General features: G+C 31.3%; 2 protein-coding genes across 3 annotated transcripts; both read right to left on the bottom strand.

Annotated features, from left to right (window-relative positions):
- Nucleotides 1-7,584: 7,584 nt before the first annotated feature.
- LOC120067378 (uncharacterized) lies at nucleotides 7,585-8,574 on the bottom strand. Its single transcript, XM_039018949.1, has one exon. It carries the CDS (start codon nucleotides 8,572-8,574, stop codon nucleotides 7,585-7,587), a length of 990 nt encoding a protein of 329 aa, XP_038874877.1.
- A 3,629-nt stretch (nucleotides 8,575-12,203) lies between these two features.
- Nucleotides 12,204-14,922, bottom strand: LOC120092728 (DET1 complexing ubiquitin ligase). Of its 2 annotated transcripts, none has more exons than XM_039050884.2 (4): nucleotides 14,660-14,922; nucleotides 12,961-13,021; nucleotides 12,728-12,789; nucleotides 12,204-12,612 (listed from the first exon to the last, which is right to left on the bottom strand). In XM_039050884.2, exons 1-4 carry the CDS (start codon nucleotides 14,741-14,743, stop codon nucleotides 12,523-12,525), a joined length of 297 nt encoding a protein of 98 aa, XP_038906812.1. In that variant the 5' UTR covers nucleotides 14,744-14,922; the 3' UTR covers nucleotides 12,204-12,522. The 2 variants fall into 2 exon arrangements, with proteins under 2 accessions (XP_038906812.1, XP_038906813.1); XM_039050885.2 differs by having other exon boundaries at nucleotides 12,961-13,018; nucleotides 14,660-14,921.
- Between the last annotated feature and the right edge of the window lie 3,084 nt (nucleotides 14,923-18,006).

Here is an 18,006-nt window from a genome sequence, read left to right as displayed (position 1 = left end):
AAAGAGGTGTATGCATAACCATATATACGTAAAAGATTGTGTTTCCTTCGGGATTCACCAGAGATTGTGTTTTCTTCTGGATGCACCAGAGATTGTGTTTACTTCTGGATCCGCCAGAGATTGTGTTTCCTTCGGGATTCACCAGAGGTTGTGGATCCTATGAGACTTACTAGAGATAATGGGCATACTTAACTACAGTAGGATAGAAATAAGTTTTTCATGTATGTATGTGTCCCATGAGGATTAGAGCAGTTTATATGTTCCACTAGGGGTAGGCATCTAGAGAACATAGATGCCTAGCCTGACCCCAGTAATGGGGTTATTTACTGAGTATTTTTATACTCACTATTTCTCATGTTTATGTTTCAGGTAAGAGTAGGGACGCACTTGCGAATGACAAGCGGAATCCATGATCGAGCCACTGGGACCAGTTTTATGCTTCCGCTCATGATATTTAGATTTCTTTCCATGTTTTTCAACTTTCAATTTGATATTTGAAACTTAATTAGTTTTTAGACCTATTTATTATCATTTATGATTTATGGGTACCATATCGTCTATTTTTAATATTTGAATTTAATGAAGGTCTTTTGGGTTCAACTTATTTATTTAGCATTTATTTCACTATAAAATGATGTCGTTTTAAGTTCCATACATGCATGTGTTTAGTAATGACCTAACTTGAGTCCTAGGGAGTCGGGTCGTTACAATAAAAATGCAAAAACAAATTTTATAATATTCTTTATTTTGGGCTGCTTCTTAGTTCTATCATTTCTCCATGGTTCAATATTTTATTCTGAGAAGATTTGAATATTGAATGAATTATCATACTATTAATTTCGATCATCCACTCAATTACTATAGATTTAGTATAAACACAAGTGTCAAATTAAAAGACTAAATAAAGAACATACAAAATCAATAATGATATATCATTTCTAAGGTCAATATTATCGCTACCCTATAAATCCAATACGCCTATAACCAATTCTAAAATTTAGGGCAAACCTTCTGACGTGTGGTGGTAGTTACAATTAAGTCTTTAAATTTTTAATTGTAAAAATTGGATTCGTAAACTTATATAAGTATTCAAATTAGATCAAAAATTTTGAGTACTACGTAGTATGAAAAATTTTTCATACTATCTCCATTTATTGTTTGCCACAAAAAGACTTTTTAAGAATTAATTAGGATCCACACAATAAATATTTAATAAATTATTATATCATATAATGATGTGTCAAATAATCAATTGAGGTAGTATGTACTACCGTAACACTAGAAAATTTTCCAAATTGGATCCTCAATCTTATAATAATGGTAGAAATTGAACCTTCAAATGATTAAAAAATGTATTCTCAAACTTATACGATTATTACAAATTTTTACAATTATGTAAATTTGAGGGTCCAAATTTAACACTTGTCTAAGTTTTAAGGTTCGACTTTTATCAGTAAAATTTGAGGGTATAATTACAATTGCTACTCTGAACTTACCCTAAAATGAATATTGAATATAGATATATGAGCTAAGTTGAAGATATTTCAACGGAATGAAATATATATATTTTATCAATAAATTAGATGTTTGGATAATATGGTTATTGAACCAAAAAACTATAGATATTAATGTAAGAACCGGATGCCAGCGATTTTATATCAAAGGGAAAAAATGGTAAGATTTGATGAGAATTTGGTCCAAAAATAAAAGAAAAAGATTTTTTTTTTTTTTTTTTTTACATGCAAGAGCATAATTATACCCACCCATTAAAAGAAATGGTATTACGTCCATGTGGAGAGAGATTTTAACGCCACATTATAAACACATTTTAAAAACACATATGTAGGCTTTAATATACTAATGTTTTGCCACACATAAATGCACGTCTATTTTTTATTAAAAAAAAAAATGAAATAGATCGTTGTTTCTTACTAAGTTAGGAGAGATCTACGTTGTTGAAGTGTTGGTGTGTGTGTGTGTTTTTCTCTTTCATTGGTAGAATAACCCAAATAGTTCATTTCAATCTCTCTTCACTTGAGATAAAGTAAAAGAGATTATTAAAAAACTTAATGTTTAAGCTCAAATAGTTTCTAGGTGCACTTGCATATGGAATTGGATTAATAAGTTGTTTATAGCTTATATTGTAGTTGTTTTAGTTTATGATTTTCGTTACCATATTGAGTTTATTTCTTTTGAAAGTTTATGGTTTCAAAATATTAGCAATACTGAAAGTTACATATTGTACGCACATTAGTTTTCTTGTAAATATGAGTCATTGCACCATAAATTAGTTTACCACTAAATTTGTTATATTGCTAAATTGTTCTGTTTGTTGCTTTATGGGTGTTGAATAGTGTGGAAACTGAGTTTGCCTACCACTTTGCCTTATTCTAATTACTTTTCTTGTTCTAATTACATTGCCTTAAGTACTTTCTTTTCTTGTTAATGTGAATAAGGTTAGGATGGTTCGGTCCTAGGCAGAAAATTTGAAGATTAGAATTCTTGGAGAAAGCTAGCCACTCTGGATGCTATTATCTATACATATAGTTAGGAAAGCCAGTAGGTATTTGTGAGGAAGATTAAAAGTTAACATATTTGTATTTTTAATGTGTGTTAGAGGTAAAGATGTCCACGGGACGGGACAGGGACGGGGAGGGCTTCTCCCTCTCTGCCCCCTATTCCATTCCCCAACCCTGCGAATTTCCCAGCAGAGAACGGGGCGGGGATTCTCTGTGGAGATTTCGCGGGTATTGGGTTCCCCATGAGGAAAATTTTCCTGCCATCATTTTTTTATAACAAATTTTTATTTTCATTAAATATATATTTTTAATAATTCCTTAAACATATCCAATACAACTTTTATTTAAATACAATATTATCAACTTTGGTAACAAAAACAATAATACACATTTAGTTTAAAAATATATAATTAAAATGCTAAATTCTCATAATTTTTATAAATTAAAATTCAACCATTAGAACATCTTATCTTAAATATTAAGATATCTAAAGAATTAAAGTAATAAAGTTATAAACTTAAATAATTAAAACTCCATAATTATCCTAACAAAGTCTACAATAAAAATATATATATATATATATATTTATTTATTTATTTATAATTTATATACAAAAGTGAGGGAGGGACAGGGATACAGGGCAGGACCGAGGTCGGGGAATATATTCCTCGTCCCCGGCCTTGAATTGCAAACGGGAAAAAAAATTCTCCACTTCCCGTGTATTCGGGGATTCCCTGTCCCGTTCGAGGTGGGTCCCTACGCGGCCTCGACTCCATGGATTTTTTGGACATCTCTAATTAGAAGGGTGGAAGATCAGGTAAACTTTAGGGAATGCACTTGAAAGGCTATCTGTAACTAGTATATTTTCTCTTTGCTATTATTGTACAAACTTTATCTCGGCTGGAAGTAACTTCACGAGACAAAAGTTAAAATCTGCAATTTTCCTTAGTAATCCTAATCTAAATGACTTGTGCTAATAGGTTTCTTTTGTTATGTTTATTTATTTTATGTGTCTATGTTTTTTTTTTGTTTAATAGGTGTCCATCAAAAGGTACAAATCAACCTTCAAAAGAAATGTCTATTGGAAGATCAAGAAAATCTTAGGAATTACAAGTAAACAAAGAAGGCTTGCAAAATATTTCATTTTACTTGCAAGAATAAACATGAAAGATACATTACTTTATCTTGTATCATTTGTTTACTTTGTTCTACGAAATGATTACACTATTTTTTTTTTTTTTGTAATATTAATAGATTTATAAATTTTCAATTATGAATGAAAGTCATGGTATTTAATGTGTTATGAAGTATTTAATATGTGTGGGTTGAGCTCGAGTCACGAGTTTATTTTTAACACAAATATGAAGAATGATTATATGAATTATTCTTGTTGAGAAAAAAAAATTGTACCTTTTATAACCATGAGCAAAACTATAACAAAATATATATAGTAAAAAAAAAAGTGCTATCAAAAGATTATTATAGTAATTACTGCTATTAGAAAAGACTAAATAACATTATTATAGCATAAGATTAAAGCTATAAATATTATATTATAGCGTTAAAAATGTGTTATTATAAGTTAAAGAGAGCATATTATTTTAGCTACATACTATAACTTTAATAAGAAACACTATTAAATATTTTTATAGCAAAGTAAATAAGTTATACCTTCATACTTTATTATAGCATCTAATATAGCTCTACAAAAACGCTATAAAAGTTCCAGACTTTTAATAACATGACTGGTAGGACGTTCGAAAAAGGCTATAAAAGATCTTTTATAGTCTTTTTTGTGAGCTAACGTGTCCTTTAGTTCTTGTAATGTGATGATTGGTGATGATGAAGACAGATAGACAGACATTGACAGCGAAGAAGAAGAAGACAAGCAAACCACGAACAGACATTTGAGTATCTTCAATGGTGAAATTTGATAGGGATAGAGAAGAAGATAATTTGTAGAAAAATGGTAAAACAAAAAGCTGTAACACAGACAGAATTTTGAAGTGGTTCAGTTCTAAGAGAGCTTACATCCACTATGCATAGCAGTTCCTTAAATACAGACGTTTTACAAGATAAGTCTTCACTCTCTTTTACCCTCACTTCTATATCTTTGTCAATTTGTAACATAAAGATAGGACTGATTTTACTTTCATTTAAATGGAAAAACTATTAAAACAGGGTTTCCACTTCAAGAGAAAACTTGTCAATTTTCAGGGGAAAAAAAAGTGAGAGAACAAAAATAAAGAAAGAGTGGATGATAAAATTGTGAAGGAATGCTCTTTTTATAATAATAGGTGGTGATAGGTTACAAAACTATACTTGAATTCCAAAAATTTTAATTATATTATTTGTTAGAACCAAATGTCAATTGTTATTTTGACATGGAAGATCCACTATCTTGAAAACAAATTTGGTATGACTAAATTTTTCTCCACAACCAAATGACGGCACATGCATATAAGGAAAGTCTCTATTTCCACCACATTGACAATTTGAAAACTTCTTTGCATGCCTTTTTATTTATAACCCTTTGACATTGCTAAAACTTCCAATGTGGAACAACTCATACCCGTTTGATAACGTTCCCGTTGTCTATTTACTTTTTCTATTTCTCATTTTTTAAGAAACTAACTTGTTTGATAACTATTCATATTTATTGTTCCTAAAATTTGAGAAATATTCCTAAAAATGGAACAAATTTGAGAAACTACAAAAAGTATTTCTCATGTTCTATTTTTATTTATTTAAAATTGTTTCTAAAATGTATTAAAGTGTAGACGTGACTAGTCGATGAGGAAGCATGCTCAAAACACTTTTGAACTATATGGTCTTGAGTAGGGGTATTTGAAAAATCCAATGACTCGGAAAACCCGATCAACCCAATTCAACCCATACGGTTTGGGTTGAGTTATCAACTTATTTGGGTTGGGTTGGATTCAAATAAAAAAAAAATTTATGTGTTAGATTAGTTCATGGATTCACCTAAAATAACTCAAACCAACCCAAACTTATTATTAAGTTTAAATGGTATGTTATTTTTACTTATGATACAACTATTTTTACATATATTTATTTTCATGATTTTTTTTGTTAATTTATTCTTCAACAACTCCTAAAAATAATTTTTTAGTACTTTGGAAGAAAAATTTTATAATATAAATTGAAATTGAATTATTAATCTTAATTTAATATATGAAAATAATTAAATACAATTTTTACATATTGACATATTACTTATTTTTAGAGCAAACATATAAATAAATGACCCGATTAACCCGAACCAACCCAACCCAAATGTTTCATGGTTGGGTTGGTTGGGTTCATTATTTAATAAGGGTTATTTGGGTTGAATAAATTTACAACCCGAACCATTGGATTTGGTCTAAAATATGTTTCAACCCGACCCAATCCAACCCACAAACACCCCTAGTCTTGAGATCAAATCTTAGGTGAGATTTTTTATTTTATTTTTCTTTCTTTTTTTCTCTATATTTCCTTTTTCTCTATATTTTTTTAATATTTTTTTAATAATTATTTCTTTCTTTTATTTATATTTATTTTCTTTATTATTTTTTTTATATCTATATGTTAATTTAATTTTTAATTTTGAATTTTCAAATATTTAAATTTATATATTATATTGATTTTCAAATTTCAAATTTTCAATAGAATTGTTTTCAAATATAGGAAAATGAACCAAAATATTTACAAATATAGCAAAATTTCACTGTCTATCACATATTGACTGAGAAAGTAGATCAGAATGCAAAGGAAAGCTTAGGAAAAGTAAGTTGAAAATCAAATGGACTTCAAGACCAACTAGTGATTGGGTAATCAAAATCAATCCTAACTTATTGTTCAGGACTAGGATGAACACTAGGTCAATTTCCTTATAACTAATATGTTTGACTTCTTCTCTATTTTAAAGTTCTCATTTCTACTTTGGCATGAGAGTTTTTTTTTCTTTGTTTTGCAAGCCTTCTCTTCCCCAAATTACAAATTTATCTTGTTGTCATATGAATGTTAAGTGCATCTTTTCTAGCCATTTTTTGACATCAACAATGTTATAATTTTTTTTAAGAAAAATCTTTTGTCGTTTAGTTAATTAATGGATTTCAATTCAATCATATTAATAATAAAATGCATGTTTTGGTTAAAAATGGAGTATACATGGAGATTTGTACGTCCAACCTTCAAAATTAACCCCAATTTTTAAAAAGCCTTCAAACCACACAGTGAATGCATCTCTACAAATACTTTAAGCGAGCATTTAGATATTACTAAGCGATCGGTAGATATTACTAAGCGATCGGTAGATATTACTAAGCGATCCGAGAGAATACCAAGCGACCGTTTAGCTATCCACTATAGTTTTTATTAAGTGATCATTTAGCTAACTGTTCCCCGATCGTTTAGATATCCATTATGCGATCGTTTGGATTTTGTTACGCCAACATTTAGTTTTTGTTATACGATCGTTTAAGTTTTGTTATGCGATTTTGTAGAGAATGCTAAGTGATCGTTTAGCTATCCACTATAGTTTTTATTAAACGATCGTTTAGCGAATACTAAGCGATCGTTTAGCTAACTGTTCTGTGATCGTTTAGATATCTATTATGTGATTGTTTGGCTAATACTAAACGATCGTTTAAATAATACTAAGCAATCGTTTAGCTAATACTAAGTGATCGTTTAGCTAACTGTTATGCAATTGTTTAGAATCCATTATGCGATCGTGTACTAATTTATAAAGCGATCGTTTGGCTAATATTAAGAGATCGCTTAGGTTTTGTTATGTAATCGTTTAGATAATAATAAGCGATCGTTTAGGTTTTGTTAAGCGATCGTTTAGATAATATTAAGATATCGTTTAGCTAACTATTATGCGATCGTTTAGTTTTCGTTTAGATAAATTTGTGCTAAATTTGTAGAATATAATTGGTGTTGTACATTTAACTAAGCAAATAAATAACTAAGAGATCGTTTAGATAAATTTGTGCTAAAATTACATATTATACAGTACAATTGGTGTTGTATAGAAAAATCGAAGTGAAAGCGAAAATTACATATTGTTTAGTCTAGTCGGGCCAGTGTCAGGTGTTATCAATGTTTGTCTGCATGTTTTCTTGTTATGTCCTGTCTGACCACATCGTGTATACTTGTGTATTTGTTGTGGCTCCTCTCCAATTGAAGGTATCCTGATAGTTTGACATCGACTTACACTTACTACCTTTTCCGGTGGTAGAATTGGTTCAAAATCTCCAACCCATTCTTGACTGTGTCCGACTGGGAAGATTGATTCGGTGTAAGCAGCAAGCACACACTCAAATGTAAACCATTTTTCACATAATGTTTGAACATTAATGTTTCTTAGGGTCGCTGCAGATATTGCATGAGAGCATGGGATCTCGAGGCAATTAAACTCCATACACGTACACGTCCGTGAACGAAGACCAACCAACCCCCCAAAATATTCATCGTCCACATTAATTATATGCATATCCACCGGAGAAACACGATATGTTCTAGATATCAACTTTGATTCCTTAAAAATACTCATTGCGTAATCAGTTACAATGTTTGTGCATATCATTGCGTGTGTATGTCGGATATAGAACCAACCTTGTAGCCACTCACGGATATGCTCTAATAGCTTTGTTAATGGTAGTTCTCGGGCATCTTTCAACACTCCATTGAGGTATTCTCCTATATTTGTCGTTATCTTGTCATACTTACAATAGACTTGATAAACCCTTGCCCACTGTTGTAATCCAACCTCCTCAAGATAGGCCGTCACACCAGAATATTGATGGAGCTTAGCCCAATACATCTGAAATTCAGACATTCTATATACTTTTGCCACTAGGTAGAAATGTGGGATTATGTCCTTATTCTTGAATTTGTCCACCAAATTGTTCCGAATATGGTATATATATAGGGCATGAAATGCATTTGGGAATATTCTTGCAACTGCCTTTGCAATTGAGATGTGACGATATGATATAATCACTAGATTAGGAACGTCTCCTATTGAAGCCTTCAAATGAGTCATGAACGAAGTCCATGATGCATGTTCTCACCATCTACAATATTGAAGGCGATAGGATATATGTTATTATTTCCATCGATACATGTTGCCATTAACAACATAACTTTGTATTTCTCATGAAAATGGGTCTCATCAACAACAATTATTGGACGGATGCAGTTTAGAAAACCCTTGCTACACGAACCAAATGCCATGAAGACATACTTAAAGTATTGTCCGTCTTTTACTTCAACCTCAAATATGGTACCTGGAGTATACCCTAATAACATATGATCCTTCTGGCGACCCTCGTGCATACACCAATCCGTACTCTCTAGCGCGATAAGCCCGTCCATAGGTAATGTTCACTCTATATTCTCGTCATACGTCCTCAATTATATCTCTTGGGCGGTAGGTTCGGCCAACTTGTTCGTATTTGGACTTTATTAGGTATCCAATAACCCAACTTTTTGCTTGTCGATGATTACCAGTTCTCATTTCAAGAGAACATGTATGTTCACTAGGACGTCCTCAATTTCTTCCGGACTCATCCCAATCCCCACCAAATCGTAAAAAGATGTGAAGTAGCGTCATTGATCTACAATTGAATAAACAAATTATTGATAAGTGAACGATCATGTATAAATTACTAAGTGATCGTGTATAAATTACTAATGGATCGTGTATAAATTACTAAGCAATCGTGTATAAATTACTAAACGATCGTTTATAATTTACTAAACGATCGCATAGTGAATTATAAACGATCGCTTAGTAATATATGAAATGAGTATAATTTACTGAACGATCGCATAGTAAATCACTAAACGATCGTTTATAATTTACTAAACGATCACATAGTAAATTACTAAACAATCGTTTATAATTTACTAAATGATCGTGTATAAATTACTACATAATCATTTATAATTTATTAAACGATACTTATTATGAAAGCGATCTGAGAGAAGAAATCGTACATTAAATGAAGGACTGAAGAAACCGTTGAAGGAAGAAGAAATGTGGACAGAATCTGACGATGGAAGCTATGAGAGAAAGCTACCAGAGAATCCGAAGGTGTTGGGCTGAAACTCTGAGAGAAAGCTACGAGATGAGAGAGAAGTTCGACACAGAAAGTGAATAATGAGAGAGACGTTCTGTTCTCTTCAAAATATTAGTTGGGAATAAATGTTTTCGTGGAATGTTGGTGGTGTATTGAATGCACATTGAATGAAGGGCTGAGAAAATCATAGAAGGAAGAAGAAATGTGGTGGTTTGAAGACTTTTTAAAAATTAGGGGTAATTTGAATATTTTGCATAGGGAAATGGTTATTAGTAGAAAAGTTTTTAGAAAGAGGTCATTGGTAGAAAGTTTTTGGATTTTGGGTCATTTTGTGAAAGTTTCCTTTTAAATCTTAGAAAAGTTTTGAAATCTTTTAAAAATTAGTCAAGACGTTAAAATTCAATTTTGAAAGTATAAAATCAATGAGAAGCCTATAAAGTTAAGTAAAAAGGTTAAAAATTGAGCATTATTATAGCTTAAATTGCCATGGAATTACTTAGAGTTTGTTTGATAGAGAATCTGAAAACAGAAATTGAAAATAATAGGTTCAATGAAAATATAGTTGTATTTCATATTTTCAAATATGTGTTTGGTAACAAATTTAGAACTGGATTTTAATTTAAATAATTTTTTAAAATGTTATTGATATTATATTTATAAATCATAAAATTTGTTGAATTTACAAATAAATATTAGATTGACAATAAACTGTTATTAATTTATTTATGAACATATTTTATGTTAAAACTTTTTTGTATAGTTATTATTTTGTTATATCATATAAATTCATAATACCTTACATAATATATATTTTACTTTCCAAAAAATGAATTGAATTTATAATATGACATAATATAGTTCTAAGTATTTTTTTATCTTTATTTAATATTATTCTACACCTTAAAATTCAAAATTCAAAATTTGGATTCAATGAAAACATAAAAATGTTGTTTTCAGAATTTATACTGTTTGGATCACAGAATCCGAAAGCAGTTTTCAGAAACAGAATCCGAATTGTCTATCAAATACATATTTGCTTAACTTAGTCAATCTGAAAATATAAAATAGAATTTGGATTCTCTACCAAACAGGCTCTTAGGATTCCGTTTAGTAGAGAATTCAAATTTTGTTTTATGTTATCAGATTCAATTAATTCATCAAATAGGAGTTTGACAGACAACTCGAATCCTATTTCTGAAAACTGTTTTCGAATTCTACGACCCAAACAGTGCAAATTCTGAAAACAACATTTCAATGTGTTTATTGTATCCAGATTTTGAATTTTAAATTTTAAAATGTAGAATTATATTATAAAGATAGAAATATTTAGAAATACAAGATCTAAGGTTATAAATTCAATTCATGTTTTAAAAATTTATAATATATATTATGTAAAGTATTATAAATTGTATAACATTACACAACAATTATATGATTTGTTTAAACATGAATCATATTAAAAATAAATTAATAATAGTTTATTATCGAATAAATATTAGTGGGTAACTATAACTAATTTTATGATTTATAAATATATAGTATCAGACACATTTTAAACAAAATGTTTAAACTAGAATTCAATTTCTGAATATACTACTAAATACATATCTGAAAACATGAAATACAACTATGTTTTGATTGAATCTCTTATTTTCAAATTTTTATTTTCAAATTTTCTATCAAACAAACCCTTAGCTTCTGATAGAGAAAAATTTCAAATCTTCATCCAGCATCCATTAATTAAATAAATAAATAAAAAAAAAAAAAAAGCTAAAAGCTTATAGGATATAATTTTTGTATCTTATCTTTAAAATTCGTTTTTCTTATTTTTAGAGATATATCGTTCGCAAGGAAATTATCTTTATAAATGAAAAAAGAACATCAAAATCATTTTTATAAATGGGTCTAAAATTTGTAGAAATAACTATACATGTACTAGATTATAACTTTTTTTATTAAAAAAAAAAAAAAGAAAAAAAGATACATCAATTTTTTTGCCAAAAAAAAATTGTCATTCCGGATAGCTTAGCCCTTTCAAATAATAATAATAATAATAATAATAATCCATCTTACCTTCCCGACAAGTTGATAACAACACGATCAAGTTTTATTATATCGTTTCAAAAAAAAGAAAGAAAGAAAAGAATTCTTTACACAACTTGAGAGGAATAACTGGTTACCCATTTAAAAGTTAAGCAACAAAATAGATAATTTAAAAGTGCTAGAACAAAAATGAAACAACCCACAAAGCGAAAATTTAGACAACAAAATGAGATTTAAACTTCAGCTGTACAAAGGCAATCCTCATTGCTGCAGTACTAAAGACCATATCTATAGAGAGTGTAGAAGGGAGTCCTCCTAATTCTCGTGTTATTTATTTGAATGGATCAAAAGTCCAGAGAGAGGATAGGAAAGTTGTTGGAAGTTTTCATTTTGGTGCAAATCTATAAATTCTCAAAACTTCCCTCTCTCATTTCCAATTCATTCCATTGATTTGATGTATAATAAAAGAAAAAACTAAAACTAAAAACCATAACTACAATCTCTAAGACAGATATTATAAGAATTAAACAGTGTAGAACAAACTAAATGATCCAAACCAGGAAGAATAACGAGGAGGATCTTTTGCTTTATAGGAAGGAGGCCTCCAATACTAATTTGTGAAGTGTTGTTTGGAAGCACACTCATATAGTTACAATTCTTCAACTGAGTTTTATAATTTTGAGAACAATTTGATCTGGCTGAGTTTAGGACCAATCTTACTAGGAGTAAAATCTATATACAACATGTAAATGTCGGACCGAGCTTTTTCTTCATCAGTGAGCAGGCAATTCACTCTCATTATACAGGACTCATCTTTCACAACATGAATAGATTATACATTGTTGGAAGAAAATGTCCTCCTAAGCTCAATTTGAAGTGTTGGTACTAGATGCTCTTGGCTGCTTGCTTCCATGCTCGGGTGCAGGATGCTCAGCTGCAGGTCTCTTTGTTCTTGACTGCCATTACAAAGACCAGGATAAGTCCACAAGGAATGTGTGAGTGGTCTCACAAGCTCATCCATGTATAAATTGTATTTCATATATCAAAGCATACCAGATTTCTTTTACTAACCTTCTCTTCTGTATGCTGATAAATGTGTCGTATAAGTATATTTTTGGCCTCTGTATTTATAACTGCAGGAAAAATCAGTGACATGGTATCAAGAACAGAGCTCTTTTGTGGGAAAACAGCAGAAGATGGAAATCAAAGCCAACAGTGGAAAACTACTGACTAAAGGATATTGTTCATCGATCAAGATGAAAAATTATCAGTAGAGTAATGAAGAAACAACTTTTCTAGCTTACCCTGATCTGGTGGGGGAAGGGTCCTACTGTGTGTTGGATGATAGGTTGCAGGAATCATCTTCTACATAAAAATAAAACCAACTTAGCAGAATGATTCCATCATCAACTAATTCATTACAGTGGAAAATAGTTAATTCATCTTCTTGTTATACTTTACTTCTTGCAGCTAGCAAGCAGCAACTACACTAGTAACAATATGTTGCATTATAGTGCAGTTTAAGCTTTTAATGAAAGTATTATAGTTGATCCAGACAGCTCTTCCATTCACTTGTTCACTCAATCCACAGCAAATTAACAAGGGATGGCCACCCGTGAAGTGTCAGATTATTTGAGATCAATTCAAAGATGGGTGATATATCCAAAGCAAGCACAAGTTTGTATACACAATTACAAGGAGAATTTGATTAGATCTTGTTTCAATGTAGAAACTATTTGCTACCTGTCTTATATCCAAAAGGGATACAACGTCTGGTAGCTTTAGTTGAGATGCTTTTAGAATCTCTTCAATCAACAGCTTCTCGGTTCTCACTATTGTGTCTTAGAGTTGTCAATCCTTCTGCATTATCTAAATATTTCCATTCAAGGCAGAAAGACAAAGGAAAAATACTAAGGTGGCTCAAAGGAATATTGTTTTAACAACTTCAAACTTTATATCAAGTTTTTTATTGGGAATTTTAAGTATAAACCCTTGAAAGCACACTGTAAACCACTCAAGAAATCAGAGAAACAAAGAACATAGCATAACTATTTGCAGTATAGAAGTGACTCCTATCACTGCAATTTAAGAACTTTCATTTTGGCCCAATGAATCTAAGTATACTCAAAGGAAGATTCAACTTAAATTGGTTGCAGGCTGCTCCATTCAAAGGCTAAAACCACTGGGCTTTCGAATAGTTAGAAACTAGGAAATGACCTACATATGAGAAGTAAATAGAATCATTTCTCTGGAAGGTCAGTAAGTCAGTGTTATTGTTCCTTCAGATTTTGTCCCATTAGTATCATATTATAGTGAATTCTTCTCGACTGGGATAACGGGATCATTTCTTTTACAGGACTACCTAGACAGAGTGAAAAGAAGAGGTAAAACTTAAGACAAAAACACCATCTGATTCATTGGTTCTAACAGGATGGAGGGGTCAGCAAAGTTCCACTTCCATCTATGAGAAAGAAATTGAAAATTCATAGAATATTACAGAAATGGTAAAGTGGGGAGATAGAAAACTAATGGGAAATGAACTTCATTATAATCTTCCTTTTTCAGGTTTGTGGATCAAAAACATCAATTAGGGAACTCAATTGTAATCCATATCTACAAACTTAGCTAAACTAAGAACGCACATGCCAAAATTCCAAAAATTCAAGAATTTCCAAGTATCACGCTCTGGGGAGCTCCAATTAAGACAACAAGAGAAAACAGATCAATAATGCCAATTATCCCAACCAAAAATTAGAAGAGCCCAAACAATGACAGAGCAAAGAAGATCACGAAAAGGTTGAATTTCATCTGAATTCCATCACAATTCACATCCTACCTCAACTCGAGCTAACTCCCATTCATAGAAACGAAACAAACAATCATGCGAAATGAAGGGAAACACCCAAGATCAATAAAATGAATGAAAGGTATCAACAATTAGATAAAAGAATTAGAAGAAGAGAAAGAAAGGGTGCGATGATTCGGCCATTATTGAGAACTTACAGAAGGAGTTGAAGGATCGGAAGGTCGGAGTTGGCTGAAGTTGTGAGGGTCATATGACGGCAGGTCACCGAGCATAGACCCCATGAAAATGCTGCTGAATATATGTTGATTGTTCGAAATCTACAGAGGAAATGAAGAAGAAGAAGAAGAAGAAGAAAGTAGAGAAATGGTATTTCTAGAAGCGAGTCATTAGGAATCACAGCGCCATTGGATTTACAACTAGTGGATGTGCAGTCTAGAACAATTTTATACTAACTCCCCCCGATAGCGTCATTTTTAGTTTAAATACTTATCCGTTTTTTGAAAAAAAAAAAAAAAAAAAAAAAAAAAAAAAAAGGGTTCTTTTAGAAGCTATTAGATTAGGCATGTGAGGGTGAATAATCCAACATCTGACTTTAAGATTGATATTATGAATACTATGTCAATTGAGTTATATTAATTTTGGCCAAATATTTAAAATTAAGCTTAGAGATACTATCTCTATGTATATATTTGCTATCTAGGTTTTAGGAACTTTTTAAAAAACCTACTTGAAAAAGATCATTTTTAAAAACTTACACTACTACAAAATCTACATTACTTGAACTTGTAGTTTTTAATTACTTGACGTTTCTGTAGAAAAAAAGGTCAAGTAATATGATTTTGGACAAAAAAATGTAAGTAAAAGGGTTAAAAAAGCAGAGATTGACGGAATATTTCAGATATTTTCACGCAAACCTTTACTTGACACGATTTTCGTGTTAAGTAACATAAGGTCTTACTTGACACGTTTCACGTATCAAGTATAAAAAGCTCTTACTTGACTTTTTTTCATGTCAAGTAAAAGGGTTAAAAAAGTGGAGATTGACGGAATATTTTGGATATTTGATAGGCCTCTAATTTGGTAGGTGATCGTATAGCATTTGGTAGGCGATCGTATAGAAACTGGTAAGTGATCGTGTAATGTTTTGTAAGCGATTGTGTAGTTCCAGGTAAGTGATCACGGGGTATTTGTGGGCTATCGTCTAGTGTTACTCAGCGATCGTGTAGCAATTGGTAGGCGATCGTATAGCATTTGGTAGATGATCGTATAGAAACTGGTAAGCGATCGTGTAATGTTTTGTAAGCGATCGTGTAGTTCCGGGTAAGCGATCCGGTGTGTTTGTGGGCTATCGTCTAGTGTTATTCAGCGATCGTGTAGCATTTGGTAGGTGATCGTATAGCATTTGGTAGGCGATCGTATAGAAACTGGTAAGCGGTCGTGTAATGTTTTGTTGTAGTTCCGGGTAAGCGATCGCGGGGTGTTTGTGGGCGATTGTCTAGTGTTACTCAGTGATCGTGTAGTAGAGCTCAGCGATCATGTAGCATTTGGTAGGTGATCGTATAGCATTTGGTAGGCGATCGTATAGAAACTGGTAAGCGATGGTGTAATGTTTTGTAAGTGATCGTGTAGTTCCAGATAAGCGATCGCGGGGTATTTGTGGGCGATTGTTTAGGTTACTCAGCGATCGTATAGTATTTTGTAAATGATTGTTTTGAGTTGTTAAGCGATCGTCTAGTCTCTGTTTGTCTATTATCATTTAATAAAGAGTTCGTTCATCGTTTAATTGCTATTCCAGAAGATTGTACCAACTAGCTGAGGTCCGCTGCCGATGGTGTCGTCTAGTGGGTCGTCCGCAGCCAGTGGTCTTGTCCAGTGGGTCGTCGGTCTGTGATGCTGTTGGGATCGTTCGCTGTGAGTAAGTATTTTTTTTTAATAATTTTTTAATTAAAAAACTGAGTTTACAACTTTAGTTTGCATTTTTATTATGTGTATATTTTTTTTAATTGAAATGTGTATATATTTGTTATGTGTATGTTTTTTTTTTTTTTTTTTTTAGTTTGAGGATGCACTTACGGATGCAGTTTTTTTTTTTTTAGTTTGAGGATGCAGTTTGTGATTAGTTTGTGATTGAGGATGCAGTTTTTTTTCTCTCTCTCTTTTTTTTTTGGTTATGTGTATGCAGTTTGGACTTTTGAGTTTGGTTGGAGTGTTGTGATTAGATTAAATTGGTTGTTTATCATTATTATTGCTGATATGCTTGGTTTTATGGGTTTTTGTAATTTTATTGGAATATAATGTTTGATTATTTGGACCAAATTTTAGTGGGTTGTTTATGTTTTAGATGCTAATTTTATTGATCTGCTTAGTTTTTATGTCTTCAATCACCTTCCACGAATAAAGATTCTTAAGTTCTCTATAAATATCAATTCCATACAAATTTTATAAGTTGTATGAGTTATCTAATTTGAATTATTGTAATATTTTTTTGTAGTTCCAAGATTAGCTTATTATAAGTATGGATAAATCATGGATGACAAAGAGTAGATTATCTAAAGAGTTTGAGTTGGGCGTGGAAAACTTCATCAAATTTGGATTTTCCAATACAAATAATACTACTATACATTGTCCTTGTTTGAAATGTGGAAATTGTTAAAGTCATAATAACAATGATATTAGAGATCATTTATATTTTAATGAGATTGATGAAAGTTATAAGATTTGGTTTTGGCATGGTGAGGAACTTTCTAGTTCATCCTTGCATGGAAAATCCTCTGAGTGTAGGTATGAAGAGAATGATGTTGGAAATATAAAAGAAATGATTGAAATTTCTCATGAGCAATATTCAAAAGATCCCAATGGATTCGAAAAGTTTCTTGATGATGCTGAGAAGCCATTGTATGAAGGATGCAAAAAGTTCACCAAGTTGTCTACATTAGTGAAGTTGTGTAACTTAAAAGTTAAACATGGATGGAGTGACATTAGTTTCTCAAAACTACTAAAAGCATTAAAGGATATCTTACATTCTACTAATGACCTCCTTACATCAATGTATGAAGCAAAGAAAACATTAGGTGCACTAGGAATGGAATATGAAAAGATTCATGCATGCTTTAATGTTGTTGCTTGTATCGAAAGGAATATGCCAATGCAATTGTGTGTCCTGGATGCGGTGAGTTAAGGTGGAAATATGGTAAAGACACAAATAAGAAGAAGAAAACCCCTGCCAAAATAATGTAGTATTTTCCTCCTATACCATATTTTTAGCGGATGTTTAGAAGTGTTGAATGTGCTAAAAACCTGACTTGGCATGCTAATGAGAGACAAATGGATGATAAATTACGTGACCCTGCAGACTCCCCAGCTTAGAAGTTAGTTGACACCATATGGCCGAACTTTAATTCTGAACCTAAGAATCTTCGCTTAGCATTGTCAGCAGATGAAATAAATCCACATAGTGATATGAGCTCTAAGTATAGTTGTTGGCCAGTTGTTATCGTCATTTATAATCTTCCTCCATGGTTGTGTATAAAAAGAAATTTTTGTT

Source organism: Benincasa hispida, chromosome 12 (genome assembly GCF_027475165.1).
Source record: "Benincasa hispida cultivar pf3 chromosome 12, pf3_genome.v1.1, whole genome shotgun sequence".
Lineage (NCBI taxonomy): Eukaryota > Viridiplantae > Streptophyta > Magnoliopsida > Cucurbitales > Cucurbitaceae > Benincasa > Benincasa hispida.
Note: the sequence above shows the minus strand (reverse complement) of the source record. Positions and strands in the feature narration are given on the sequence as shown.